Source organism: Girardinichthys multiradiatus, chromosome Y (assembly GCF_021462225.1).
Source record: "Girardinichthys multiradiatus isolate DD_20200921_A chromosome Y, DD_fGirMul_XY1, whole genome shotgun sequence".
Taxonomy (NCBI): domain Eukaryota; kingdom Metazoa; phylum Chordata; class Actinopteri; order Cyprinodontiformes; family Goodeidae; genus Girardinichthys; species Girardinichthys multiradiatus.
The window spans coordinates 22,448,213-22,462,603 of record NC_061818.1 but is presented as its reverse complement, the minus strand read 5'-3'; the positions used below and the strand labels follow the sequence as shown (position 1 = coordinate 22,462,603).

The window sequence follows — 14,391 nt, the reverse complement described above, 5'->3', positions numbered from 1 at the left end:
CAAAACCATTTATTAACCATTTTTTCATAATTGCCATGTGGCAATCATTTAAGCAGATAATTTGCATATTTAATTAGTTTGGTAATTTTTGCTACTGATGTGGCTGAGGACAGGGCTTTTAATAGTGATGCGTTGGAAACAGCGATAAAAGGTCCTTCAGCATTGATTAATTTGCAAAACAATTTTGGCATGAACATGTGCATTGGTAGTCTTATCTGCTAATACTCAGTATCCATTATATCAAGAGTTAGCCCCTTCCAAAGGCAAGACGAATGTGTGAAACTGTCCAATTTCCTCCACAGACACTTGCTATGTCCTCTCATTTGCCATTATTATGCTGAACACCAGCCTTCACAATCCTAACGTCCGAGACAAGCCCCCGGTGGAGCGCTTCATCTCCATGAACAGAGGGATCAATGAGGGAGGAGATCTCCCAGAGGAGCTACTCAGGGTGAGAACTTATGTAATTTGCATGGCTGGATAGGTTTAACCCTGTACTGCTTATCTAAAGCATTATAGTGGTGAATCTGGGAAGTGAGTGTTTTTACTTTTAACTTTTTGAATTTGTTTTTCAGAATTAATCATAAGCAAAATAATCGACTCTTGTCACTAAGTCAGACATTTTAGGTTATGGCTAAAAGATCATCCTCCATCTTTTGATTGTAGTTGAAGTTTATAAGGTTATTATAAAAATTATCTTTAATAGGTTCCAGTTTTTTAACCTCAGGTGAACAAAAAACACTGAACAGATTCCACACCGATGACTGCAAGGTGCAGAGGTCTTGTGGCAGTAAAACAAGACCATATAGTCACTCCTCCTCCAACATTTTTGGATGTTTTTACTAATATGTTTTTGCCAAAAACACTGGTCAAGGATTGCATTCATATGCAATTTTTTGCAAACCCAAGTCTTGCTGCTATGCTTTAAAGAGGCAACCTTCAAAACAACAAACACTAGTTGTCCTTTTCTGATTGTTGTACTATAACATTTAGTGTGCCCGTAGTGTTTCCCTTCCCAAATTGGTGGGGAAGCAGCAATTGCTTTGTTAAAGTTATTGCTGATGTCTTTCTCCTTTGGCGTTGTGTTAAAATACACTCGCATGCTTCAGAGCGGCAAATTGCGTGAACACCACAATTTGTGGAGATTGTCACACTTGCTGAAGTTTTTCCACATAAGACCTTGGTGACTATTGGGTTTTAGCACAATTTAAGTTATGATATTAATATTTAAGAACCTGGTGAAGACTAGAAACATTTTCAGCTCTTGATACTTAAAAACCTAGGGAAAAAGAGGGTATCTGTTAATCCAGCAAATCTGTGTGGTTTTAAGAGACATTAAAATAAACTATTCTGCATATATATCTCAAACTAATGTGTGTACCACATTGCATCTGACTTTATGTACAAAAGCAGTGCTAAAAGACTTTCTCAGCTCCTTGACTTGTTAAGCTAAAGCTTGTTTTCAGCATGAATACAGTATGTCAGAGGTGTGGTTTTTTACGGCTTGGTGAATTTTGGCAGGTATGAAACATGTTTCCGCTTTTCTTTTTTAGAATCTTTATGACAGCATCAAGAGTGAACCCTTTAAGATCCCGGAGGATGATGGGAATGACCTGACGCACACGTTTTTCAACCCAGACAGAGAAGGATGGCTGCTTAAATTAGGTTAGTGTGAGTCTCCCTCTGTTCAACTGCGGGGAGTGTGTAAGACATTCTTGGATTTTATTTGTCTTACAGCTGTGGATTCTTTCCTCACAAAAGCCTAAACTGCAAAGTGTTATCACGCAAGGCGGAAGTGAAGTGGTACTTTTTTAAGTATACGTGACCTTGCTTAAAAAATGTTGCAGTTTAGTTTGACGCAGATGAAGGGTAAACTCTTATCAGAATAACACTAAAATTGGGTGACAAAAACATAAAACTGAGCAAAGCTTCATATTGATTTAACCCATTGATAATTTGGCCTATTTAATAACTGTTTCCCTTATCATTGGGCAATAAGATGATTACTATATTTTATGGCTGTAAAGAAAGGTAGGCTTTAAAATTCAATAGTGCAGTGGATACATTTGGCTTATATGCATCAAAGCATTTTTACAAGATAGAGAAGAGATTGAACCTAGTAGTGTAGACTTAGTTTACATTATTTTGTGCTTGTACTTGAACACATTTGGACTCTTAATCAGTACATCATAGTTTTTTTGTGCATTAATATATTGCTAATTGAGAAAATGTTACTTGTTTACTTGTAATCCATTATTTCCCACAGTGCTTAAGGGTATTGCATGTTTAGTTTATGGCAGTTTTTGAAAACAACTTCCATCAATTATTAATAATGTTCATTTTAATTTGTTCCTTTGGTTTGTATTAAAACCGAGGCTAGCTCAGAAATTGGATAGTTAATTTCAGTTCTACTTTGTGATAATTATTGAAATTATTCAACACAGGAAAAAATATTTCAATACTTTCTCTGTCCCTTTAGCCCAACACTAGGTCCACTTAATCCTGTGCTGACAAAACTAACAGAAAAGGTTGTCCTCCTGCGTCATAAACGTAGTGTTTTGCTTTGAACATCATAAAATTTGATAAGCAGCGTTTCAGTTGCGCTTCCCCAACACTGACAGCAGAAAGATGCAGCAGCCAATAAAGGTGAAAGGCACTGTAAATGTCATGCAATGTATGGACAAATTCATAAAAGTATTAGTTGGTGAACATGTGCAAAGTAAAGCCTGAGCATTTTTTCAAATTCTGACATGAAATGCTCCTTAAAACGTTTTGGCGAGGAAATGCCGTCTCTGTGAAGTTGCAGGTTGCACCCATTTAGGGAAAAGCCAGCCTGTATTTCATCTAATGTCTGTAAATTACAGTCAAAGCAGATAGCTTTCTATTCTTAAAGAGCAGAACTGTTTGTGTCACACACAGTGCAGAAAAAAATACCTTGTACTGAAAGCTGGTTTTAATATAGGACAGGAAAAGGATAAAAGGACACTACTGAGTGAGCTGCTGTGGGTCAGGAGTGTCACAGAGAGTGAATTAATTCTCAAATAAATAAATTAATTGATTAATAAAACATAGCAACAGAAACAAATATTGAGAGTTGAGTTCAGTTAGGGACTTCAATCTGATCATTTTAAAATGCCAACAATCAACATGGGACATCCCTACTTACTCTTCCTCCTTACAGCTAATAGTTTGTTTGTTAATGGCAGTTTATTGAGTGTAACTGAATGGTAATTTGTTAACATTTAGTCATCTGTACCAATTTACAATGGTTTGCCAGGTTCCTCTGTGCAGAACCGCACACAGTTCAGATTTTACAGTTAGATACCATCTTTTTAATTACTAAAAAAGATGGTGTCGAACACACAAGAAATTACTCGAAGTTCTTTTCTTCTTTTCCAATAAAGATTGATGCACCTGTGCATCATCATCACCTAAGTAACTGCAGTGAAAGCTCTAGACCTGATGGCTGGCGGGCTGGCTACTTTTGGTCCAACTGACCCATAAATTGTATAAAAACAGCAGCAAAGGCCCAACGGGTTGCTTAAGCAGACATGAAGAAGTATGTTGAGACCCTTTAAGGCATTTAGTCAGAGTAAAATCATGACTTTAAGTAACATCTCAATAATATTGCTAACACTCCCCCTGCTTTTGCATGACCCCAGTGAGTAATGTGTTCTAGAAATGATTGGTAAAATGTTATTGTTGGTGCATTTATGGGCCTTTTGAAAGCATTCTAATTAGGGCTGCAACTAACGGATGTTTTGCAATTATTCAATTAATAATCTGATAGCAAAAGGCGCTTAATAGGAGATTTTATACAGAATTTTAACCAGGTGAAGCTGAAACCTTTCCACTTGAGGAGTTCTGAGCATATTTACAAACAAAAAGGTTTTTCTTCTTAAATGCAAAATGTATATGTATGTATATTTTTGGTAGAGTTTTGGTCTAATTTCTGCTCTGAGTGAATTTGGCATGTTGTAGAGTATGTATACTCCAGTTAACGATTATTCAATTACTAAATTAGTTGACGATTATTTCAATAATCGATTAATCACTATTAATCTGATTAATTGTTTCAGCCCCAATCCTAATACTTTTAAGGAAGGAAATTGAGTTTTTGTGTGTAAAGGAATCATGTTAAAGAGATATCTACATGTACTCATTTGCCATTTCTTGCTTCATGTGTGTTTTTATTTCAGGTTTACTTTATTATCTTACAGTTGCAACAGGGCTTGCTACATTCTTAAATTACATAAATATTTATTTAGGTCTGTTATTTAACACTAAGTTTGTTATAGCTGAATATGAAGAATGTTTAGAAGCCAGAAAGCAGTTTTCTCATGGATTAAGGGGGAAATTCATTGCAGGTGGTTTGGTTTATGACCCCATTCACACACCTGGCTTTGACCTGCACATTCCTCTAACTCTGTGTAACGTCTCTGTGGTCTCATCAAGCTGGTGAGCATTAATGCATAATGTCCCAGTGTGGCTCACAGACCTAACATGATTACATTATGGTACGGCTCCTCCCTGGAGCCATTTCCCCGCGCCAGTTTTCACAATGATACTTCTAATTTAACTCTCTAAAAATAAACCCTGGAGGATTCAGAGGAATAAATACCTTTTTTATTTTTTAGTAAATCTCTGTGCAAAGCGGAAATTTGCCCATGCTAATTCAACAGCCAGAGTCTATTGATTGTAAGGAAGCGGAGAGCTTTTGTAATTATGTGTGGCCCTTAGGAGGGTAACGGCCTCGAAATGTTGCAGTGAGATGTAAAATGTTTAATCAATGTAAGCACAGTTAAAGGAGTCCCCAAATTTTGATTTGTATTTTATACAATAGGTGCGATTATGGAAGAAGACAGAGTCTTGGTATTAGAGCTTCCCTTTTTTACATTCCTGCTGTTTTTCTGCAGCTTAAGCCAGAGGCTAAAATCAGCTTCAAACCGGCATGTCCAACATATATTCTTGCTCTTCCTTTGTGTCTTTTTTTTTTTTGCTGAAAATTAGCACATGAAGTGACAAACTTGCTCTGGGGTTTCGGTTGTTTTTGTTGATGTATGTGTTGGTGTGGGCTCCTTTAGGGGAGTTTTTTTTAACGCCACGTTGGGTTCGCATCAACTTTTGGCCAGCTCCTGAGAACGAAAGACATTGTATCCTTTTAGCACTGAAGAAACAAAGAATCAATACGCAAAGTCAGTAACAATTTAAAAGCCGCATCAACCATTGCTTCACTACGCTTGCAGTTTGGAGAGATTACTGTTGTAGATTGAACACAAACAAGCCTGCATAAAAGCTTCTGAAAGTCCGAGCAAACCTTTTTCTGCTGTTCACTTGGAAACAGTTCAGCTCATCTCACTGACAGACTAATAGATACAGCCCCAGACCCCTATCAAAAGTGTTCTTGTTGATTGTTTTTAAATATTAAATAATTTGTCAACCTTATTAATTACAATCTCTGATTTTAATCTAGATTTATTGGCAACTTCCTTATAAGACTGAGCACAAATGTATAATTTTGTTTTACCAACATGCATTCTCACTCTCTGTACTTACGCACAGATGCAGGAAAAACTTTAATTGTATTAAGGGGAAACAGGCTAATGATATTCATATGTCATATTATGTTTATAACACTGAAAGATGGATATTGAATTAAAGAAGTGAGGAAATTTATACTATTAATATAATTGTAAGGAAGCTGGAGAGTATGCTTCATCAGACCTTCACATATTCAGCTCTTTGTCCTGACGGGTAGACAGCCAGTCTATCGCTATTGCTGTTGTGTCATTTCCCATTTCCTCTGTCTCTTCCCGTCAGGGGGCCGAGTGAAAACCTGGAAGAGAAGGTGGTTCATCCTGACGGACAACTGCCTCTACTACTTCGAATACACAACAGTAAGTCTTCCTCCGAGAACAAGAACTATGTATTGAGTTCAGGAAGTTTATTAATCTTTAATTAGAACAAACGGATCGGTTCAAGACAGTAATCTTCATTTAAATGCTTCAAGTTTGCTGCACTCATTTTTGTGGTTATGGTGTTTGATCTTGAAGTGACTCAAGTACTGAGGGGGCATTTCTCCACTTACAGTGCCTTACCCATACCCCTTGAACTTTTTCAAACTTTGTCCCTTTTATAACCACAAACTTCATTATAATTTATTGGGATTTTATGTGACAGACCAATACCAGTTGGTACTGTATAAAATACTGAATTTTCAGGCATCTCAGAACAACAATTTTCAAGTCTTGCCGCAGATTCTCAATTGGAGTTAGGCCTTGACTTTGACTGGGCCGTTCTAACCTATTAATATGCTTTAATCTGAACCATTCCATTGTAGCTTTGACATCATGTTCACAGTCGCTGTTGTGCTGGAGGGAATACCTCCACCCCAGTCTCAGGTCGTTTGTAGCGTCTATCAGGTTTTCTTCTTGGGTGTGCCCCATATTTAGTTCCATCCATCTTCCCATCAACTCTAACTGGCTTCTCTTTCCTTGCTTAAGAAAACCATCCCTACAGCATGATGCTGCTACCATGACGGGTCACCATAGGGATGTGGCTTTCTTCTTGCCTCTTCAATAAAGGCCAGGTTTATGGAGTGGATAACTAACAGTTTTACAATCAACATATTCTCCCACCTGACCTGTGGATCTCAAATTGTCCCCCAGAGCTACCATGGGGAAATTGGCTGTTGATGGATTAAACTACGCGGCACAACATTTACGAAGCTTAGGATAATGTTTCTTAACAGTGCATGCTCTTATAATAACTGGCTCATTACCAGGCTTCTGCAGAATTTAATGACATAAAGCAGAGATTCATCTAAAATTTGTAAAGAACTGGAGTTGAAGACACCTGCTCACCCTATGCTTTTAAGGAAAGATAAGGAATTTCTCTTTGATTTTTACTTATAGTTGAGGAAATTGTGCCTACATTTCTGGTTTGAATGTTAGTAATTGTTTTTAATAGTGTTCTGCTCAGTCATTAATTGCTTGATATCCCCCCCACTGTGTGCCTTCAGCTAAGGATGTTTTTAAAAGTGGCTGCATGTGTGACTGCAGCATCAGCAGTGTCCTCTCCATACCCCGGTATTATCCTTCAGGACACTATCATTATATCCTGTCCTCTGTCTGACTGCTGCAAGTACGCATTATCCGCTTTTATATCTGAGCAGCGAGGACACGAGGAGGGTAAAACATGAGGTTGATTTCAAAGCTTCGAACCATGTCAAACTGGATTTTTTCCCCCTTCTTTTGATTCTTAATGTCAGTTTTACAAGATTATATAGGCTTTTCCCGTTTCAATTTGTGATCTTTCATTATTGATTCCTAATGTCATTACTTTCTATTCACTTGTTTGTTTAATCTCCTCTCTTGTTTTTTAACTCTTATAGGACAAAGAGCCTCGTGGGATCATCCCACTGGAGAACCTTAGTATTAGGGAAGTTGAGGAGCCCCGGAAACCTGTGAGTCTTTGTTTGCATGTCTGTCTCACTGTGGTGTTTATGAAAATGTTCCTTGCCAGACGCTAATTTTCTGCTCTTTTCTTTTCCACCAGAACTGTTTTGAGTTATACAACCCCAATCACAAGGGCCAGGTGATCAAAGCCTGCAAGACTGAGGCAGACGGACGCGTTGTCGAGGGCAACCATGTGGTCTACAGGATATCAGCACCTACGCCTGAGGAAAAGGAGGAGTGGATAAAATCTATCAAGTAAGTTTCTTTCTGATAATATTGGTACAGTCCACCTTAAAAGAAATCATATTTGCGTTTTACAATTGTAAATGTTGATTTTATCAGCCCAAACAACTGTGGTTACAGGGTTTCCTCTACTGAATAAACAACATTCTCTGTCAAAAATACACGAAAGAGAGATAAGGTCAACTTTTCTCAGGTTACACAGATGATAGACATTTACAGAGCGCTGAAATGGTTTCAGTTTACAATTAACGTTTGACCTTTTTCTGAGTTTCTGCTGCAAAATCCCAGATTTTGCTATGGCTTTTATTTAGCTTTCAGCAGAAAATTTTGTTTTAATATTAAAGAAGGATGCAAAAAGTTTCAGAAATTTCATCTGAGCTAGCTACAAGTAATGGATATTATCTTGTTTTCTGGATGTTTGATTTCACTCAGAACAGTTTGCTTATCTTTAAACTGAATGCAGACCGCAGGCAACTGAGATTTGATTGCTAAATGAGAGCTTTAGAAATGACTTCACGCTGTGTTATTTGCTAATAATCCGGTTGGATTTAAGTTTACATGTCATTGACCTGTCTAAAAGAACTGCACACAAAAAAATTATTCAACTGTTGAGCCTTGAACAGTGTCTTGCATTATTTCGTCTTGTCGTGCCATAATCACAAACCTCAACAAATTTTATTGGGAATTTATGTGATCGATTAAAGATTCAAAGTAGTGCACTTTTGTGAAGTGGAAGGAAAATTTGTATTTTCTTGACCAATTCTTTTGGACAGAACTGCTCAATCTGAGTCAGATTAGGTTATGTAGATACACAGATTGGATAAAGGACTGAACTGCACTTTGACTAGGCCATTCTAACACCATTCTGTTGTAGCTCTGGCTGTATGTTTAGAGTTGTTGTCCTGCTTGAAGGTGAACCTCCACCCCAGTCTAAAGTCTTTTGCAGCCTCTAACAGCTTTTTTTCTAAGATTGTCCTGTATCTAACTCCTTCCATCCTCCCATCAGCTTGGGCCAACTTTTTTGTCCCTGCTAAAGAAAAACATCTCCACAACATGATGCTGCCACCACCTTGTTTTATTGTGGGGATGGTGTGTTCAGGGTCATGTGCAGTGTTACTTTTCCGCAACTCAAAGTGTTTTACATGAAGACCAAATAGCTTAATACTGACAGAGCACCACAATAGATTGTCCCACATGAGCTGTGGATCTTAGCAGTTCCTCCAGAGTTACCTTGGGCCTCTTGGCTGCTTCTAATTAATGCTGTCCTTACCCATCCTATCCTTGTAAGAGGATGTCAGTCTTTTCAGTATAAAATGGGCCTGAACACATACATGCAATACTACTCTCTTCACAGTTATGTGACAAACTGTGAGAAGATTTAATGGATAGTAAAACATTTGCACTCTGTCCTACTCACAGTTCAGATTGGCAGTCTATGAACTAAGTATTAGCTGCTTGGTAATTGCCTGTATTGAAGGTGGTGTGAAGTCAAAGAAAGTTTGCTCAGCAGAACAAAGCTCCTTTATGCTGTAATATTTTGCAATTCCTCATCAATTTGTGTCCATACCATTAAAGCATATTTACTCTGGAAACGATGAAGGGATACGTGACTGTGTCTGGCACTATGGGGGTGACTTAGCAAAGTAGCTCTGGGTCTGATCCGTTCGCAGCCACATCTTCACCAGAGGGGTCCACAAGACTCTGGTCCTATGGAGATGAAAGGCTTTTTATGGAAATCACAATTTTTTTCTTTAGAAGCCATGATGGCAAAGGAAACGCACTGCTTGTCCTGGGTCACAAGCACACATATCCAGATTATGTTGAAATAATTTATTCAGTTTTGATGTTCCATTAGATACGTTGGGTTTTCTAGGACAGAAATGGATGGAGGGAAATGACAATTAGTTGTGGCTGCTTTGCTTGTGCTTGATCACTCCACAGTAGTCATTGTTTCATTAGAAATGACAATAAGCGTTATGAAACAGGGGCACAGTCATGGTTTGCAGCATGTTTCTTTATCGTGTGGCGTTACAAAGGGAATCAGAAATAGGCACAGTGGGGGGTTTAGCCTCTTCTTTCTTTGTGCTGGTGCTAACAGGATTTAGCAGCCATGAAACTGGGCTTCTCAGCTGAGCCCAACAGGCTTCCTGACTCACTCTCATTTGACGGTAACTCTCCATCACTGCTCCTTATAAAGAAAAAAGCCAGGAATCGTATGCACAATTGTTTACCCTCCATTGAGGCCAAGAAACCTGCAGGGGAGTGAGAGGGAATGTGTGGGATTGTATGTGTTTCTGCGTTCTGGAAGAGGGAACTCATAAGAGGTTCTTCCAAATTGGAGAAAGAAGAAAAAAACAACTCTGCATGGAGATGGAGCTCATCTTCTGAAACCATGGAAACCTAACTAGGTCACTGCGCAAACTTTTTTTTTCTGTTTTTATGATCTGGTTAAGGCAGGGGTCTGCATAAATGTGTCCCATTTCCATATCAAGGGTGTTTGAGACCCTCCTCTCATGTGGCGTTGTTTGTTTGATTTCTGTCCTTTGATTGGCTTCTCCAGGGCGAGCATTAGCAGAGACCCCTTCTACGACATGCTGGCCACCAGGAAGAGACGCATCGCCAACAAGAAGTGAAGAGAGACAGTCAAGTCAAGCTCCAAAGTGCTCCATCTTCCTCTGCATTCATGAAGACATAAATGACATGCTGCGAAACTGGTCGATCTCAGAAACTCCTGTTGACTTGCAGACAAAACTGGACGCTCTATAAATGAGGGGAATACATAAACACTACTAGGAAGTAGAAAACAATTGAACCAGCCTGCTTGTGTCCCCTTAATGTCAAACCCCCCCTCCCCCACTGATACTAAAACATGTTTCTGTTTCCCCCCTAAAGCACAACTGCCATGTTTCAGGTGCACATGCATGCATGTGGGTTATTATAGAGAACTTCGTTTGTGTTTTGTATGTGTGTGCCTCAGTGTGCATGTTAAGTTTGTTTGCATACAGTGTGCAAGTATTTCCTCCACTGTGCTTTAAAAAAATGGTTGTTGAAACTAAAAACCAGAGTTCAGGTGGTTGGCCATCAACACTGGGGTCAAAGAATAAACAGGGTGAGGAAACAGATGCACATTTTTAAGGGTTGGTGTTTGAGTCAGTTCAGCATAACCATAGCTGATCATCTCATTCTGGGGCTGAGCTCTTCTCTCCTGGCACCCTGCTCAGAGTAACCTCAGAAAAAAAAGGTGTCAAATAGAGCATTGGAGTCTATATTCAGCTGGGCTGATGTCATTCTTTTCTTTGGGAGCTGAGACTTGAAATGTGTATACTTTGTTTTATTATGATTAAGTAGTAATGGTGCTTTAATATGAGACTTCAAATATAACTTTTTTTAGACCTGAAGTTGTAATCTTTATTGCCCTACCACACCATTACACACCAGCCATTTGTTTTAACGCCATTGGAAAACATGATGCCCTGCTTCCAACGACCCAGCAATCTTACACAGTTTCATGCTATGTTCTGTAGGCTGTTCATTCTTCTGAAGATCCTGAATGTTTCAGACTGAAAGTGAAACTTAGGTCATCACTGGCTATTAGCTGAATGAATCACACAATCATAATCATCTGACTACTTGGAGGCACTCATGCTGAAATGTCGATGTCACACTCTATGTGCCGTCGCTGTAAAAACAAGATTATAGAATTTTGAAACAAAATATTTGGAGTTGACATTTTAAATTGTGTTTAGCGTCTTATTAATGAGGTTAGCGTTGCTGCAACAGCATTCTTCATGTGTTTTCACTTGAGAATGTAGATCTTTACCAAAAGGCTGCCAACAGTTTTGGACAGTGGCCTGTATGGTCAGTGACAGAGATTAAAAAGCTCAAATGGTTGAACTGGAACAACTTTTCTGTTCTCCATTTAGCCTTCCTGTTATCTGCTGAAAGTCCCACTCTCTCTTGTTCTCTAACAACCTGAATAAACCACATGTCTCAACATGTTAAAATGTTTTTATTTCCATTTAAAAACGTTCTGGCATTGGTGCACTTCATATGATTCATCCTCTCTAGTATTAAAAATATTCAAGTTTGTGTCTTCTCCACTCAGTCACAACTTCAACATCAAGATGTCCAGCATGATCTGTAAAAGCATTTGGATTGATATATATTCAATGATAGGGAAAAAAGATCAGACCCCCAGTTGCTTTGTAATGAGATGCTAGAAAAAGTCCCAGAGTAATCTGAGTTTTCTCCAGCTGTATAGAGCAGAACAGCCCCCCAGAAACACCTTTTTTACTTTGATTGGTACTTCATAGGATGGCAGTCCCTAAAAGCTGCATCAGCTTACTTGTTTTGTGCTTTGAAGGCAAATTATACTCAACAATATCTTATGCCAATTAGCTGTCGCTAAGCAGTTATTAATACCGTAAAATATTTTAAAAGATATGTTTTCTTGAGCATCTTAAGGATTACGACTTCAGCAGCACTTTCATTTTCAGAAAGCCTTTTAAGTCTAAAAACGGGTTTGTTTTCTTGCTCTGCAGCAACCCAGTTGGTACCAGTCCGATTAAGCTTTTTCCAGTTTTTTTTTTCATTTCTCTACTGCATATGTTAGTGAAGGTTGATGTATTGTGATCCTGTTGCATTTGATTGTTGCTTGCTTTTCTACATAATAACCAGCTTTCTTTTTATTATTTATTTTTATTGGTGAAATGGTTTTATTATTACTCCCTGTAAATTTTAAATAATGTATGCCTAAGTTATGTATGTGTATATATAATGTATAGGTTTTACTGTCTTTGTTGTAGTATGCACACTCTGTAACATGTTTGCATCTTGCTAAAGTTTGGGGTCTTCTTTGCAAAAGCCTTAAACAATCATTTGGTTCAAAAAATGACATTTGAAGTGATTAAGAGAATCTAGGTTAATAACTGTGACAAAGATGTTTAAAAGCCATGACTGATGAGAAAAAGATGGTTATATTTATAATAATGGGAAAGATTATAGTGAATATGATGCTTCATGTTTAGGATGATGATTATATAACTGATAAAGATGTCAATGACACCAATAGTTTTGTATGTTATTGTAAAATAAAATGTAGGCCTTGTGATATAAGGGCATAATTTTATCTTCTGCAGCCCTTTGTGGGTTTGTGGTTGCATTAATTTTTATATTGTCTGTAAGAGCTGTTGGTCACGTTGTACATTACGTGTATCTACATAAAGTATACATAATACTTATAGCAGACTCAAAGGATATTCATTATTGACGCTCGTTTTGACCTACTTCTTTGCATAAATAAGGAGTTTTAAGCCTTGTAACAGAAAACACTTTGACAAGACATGTTTCCATTACCTTTTAAGTGTAGAGAAAGGCTGTGTAGTTTTGTGATGCTGACTGAATGCAACCAGGTGAGCAAACAGGAAGCAGAACAGGACATGTTTGGAAAAACAGGTTGTGTTTCTGCAAAAAGACGTAAGGAGCATTAAATGGAACATTGGTGCCCCCTACAGGCAGTTTGTCTAAAATTACAAAAGTTAAAATAAATTCAGGTGGAATTTTTGTTTTAAACTAAGATTGATCCACATACAGTGTTGCACAAGTTTAATTTGTTATACATTTGCAAATATTTAATCTTACAAAATAAAATATAGTCTTAATGGAAATAGACAAAAAATTTAACATCTGCACTGGACGGTTTCACAAAGAATAAGACCCTTTTGGGACTTCAACTATTGTTTTTTAACAAGGTTTCCTTACAGTCAGGAAATGGTATGGAATCTGATTCAATTATTTTCCAGGTCTGGATAACTATGAGAGTAAGAAAAAGATTTGTATATTCAGACCCTATTCTGTGTCCCGTTCTCAATGTTTTATCCCTCCACCAACACGTCCATATGATAGTACTGAACCATGAAAATGTAAATTGTAGAGGATCACAGTTGCCACAGAGATCATAAAAGCATTGAGGCATTTTGCTGTAATATTAAGGTATGTCAAGAAAATACTAGACAATACTCAGTTATTTACTATTGTTATCGTAATGATTTAGATTATGTCCAACATCTGTTCATGTTTTTAAAAAAAACTTTAACTATACAAAACAGACTGCTATAACTGGCCAGAGCTGTGAAAAATAGAGAAATGTCTTTTGAGACTTTTAAGTGATGTTTGCCAACATAGTTTCTCTAACTTGTTCCCTGTTGTTTAAAATGGACAATACTGGATACTAACAATAACATCACAAAACCTCTTGTGATTTCTGTTAACACACCACATATTTCTGATGCAGAATGTGTTTTCATTCACTCCTTGCAGAACCAAATGAAATTATCAGATGTGAATGATATGACAAGAATAATCAAATTTAAGAATATCCCAATTTGTACTGTGTTAATTATATTAACAAAGACATTAAAGACTATTGCTTTTTCCATTACATTTTGACTTTATTGCTTATTTATCAGTGTTTATTAAAATCATAAAGAAACATTTAGGCCTCCGGGAGCGAAATAATTTACCCTAAGGGAAAAAGGTCAATGAAACATTAACTACTAATACATTCTGCATCCCTTGGATATAGTATGTAGTAATACATATTTTTACACATTGCTCGCAACCCACAGCTAACAATAATGTGCTAAAATACAAATAAAGCAAAGTACATGCAGTGCTTTGTAAACTTTTAAAA

General features: G+C 37.5%; 1 protein-coding gene across 2 annotated transcripts in view; it reads left to right on the top strand.

Annotated features, from left to right (window-relative positions):
- The window catches only part of LOC124863764 (cytohesin-3-like), a 45,347-nt gene extending 32,407 nt beyond the window's left edge, over positions 1-12,940 (top strand). The window contains exons 8-14 of one of the 2 annotated variants that reach the window (XM_047358235.1): positions 303-451; positions 1,554-1,665; positions 5,821-5,897; positions 7,394-7,465; positions 7,558-7,712; positions 10,261-10,419; positions 10,460-12,940. In XM_047358235.1, coding sequence (XP_047214191.1) covers positions 303-451; positions 1,554-1,665; positions 5,821-5,897; positions 7,394-7,465; positions 7,558-7,712; positions 10,261-10,333 — 638 coding nt within the window. In that variant the 3' untranslated portion in view covers positions 10,334-10,419; positions 10,460-12,940. Of the gene's footprint in view, positions 1-302; positions 452-1,553; positions 1,666-5,820; positions 5,898-7,393; positions 7,466-7,557; positions 7,713-10,260; positions 10,423-10,459 lie in introns of both variants that reach the window. The other variant, XM_047358234.1, reaches the window with a different exon arrangement.
- Positions 12,941-14,391: the final 1,451 nt, after the last annotated feature.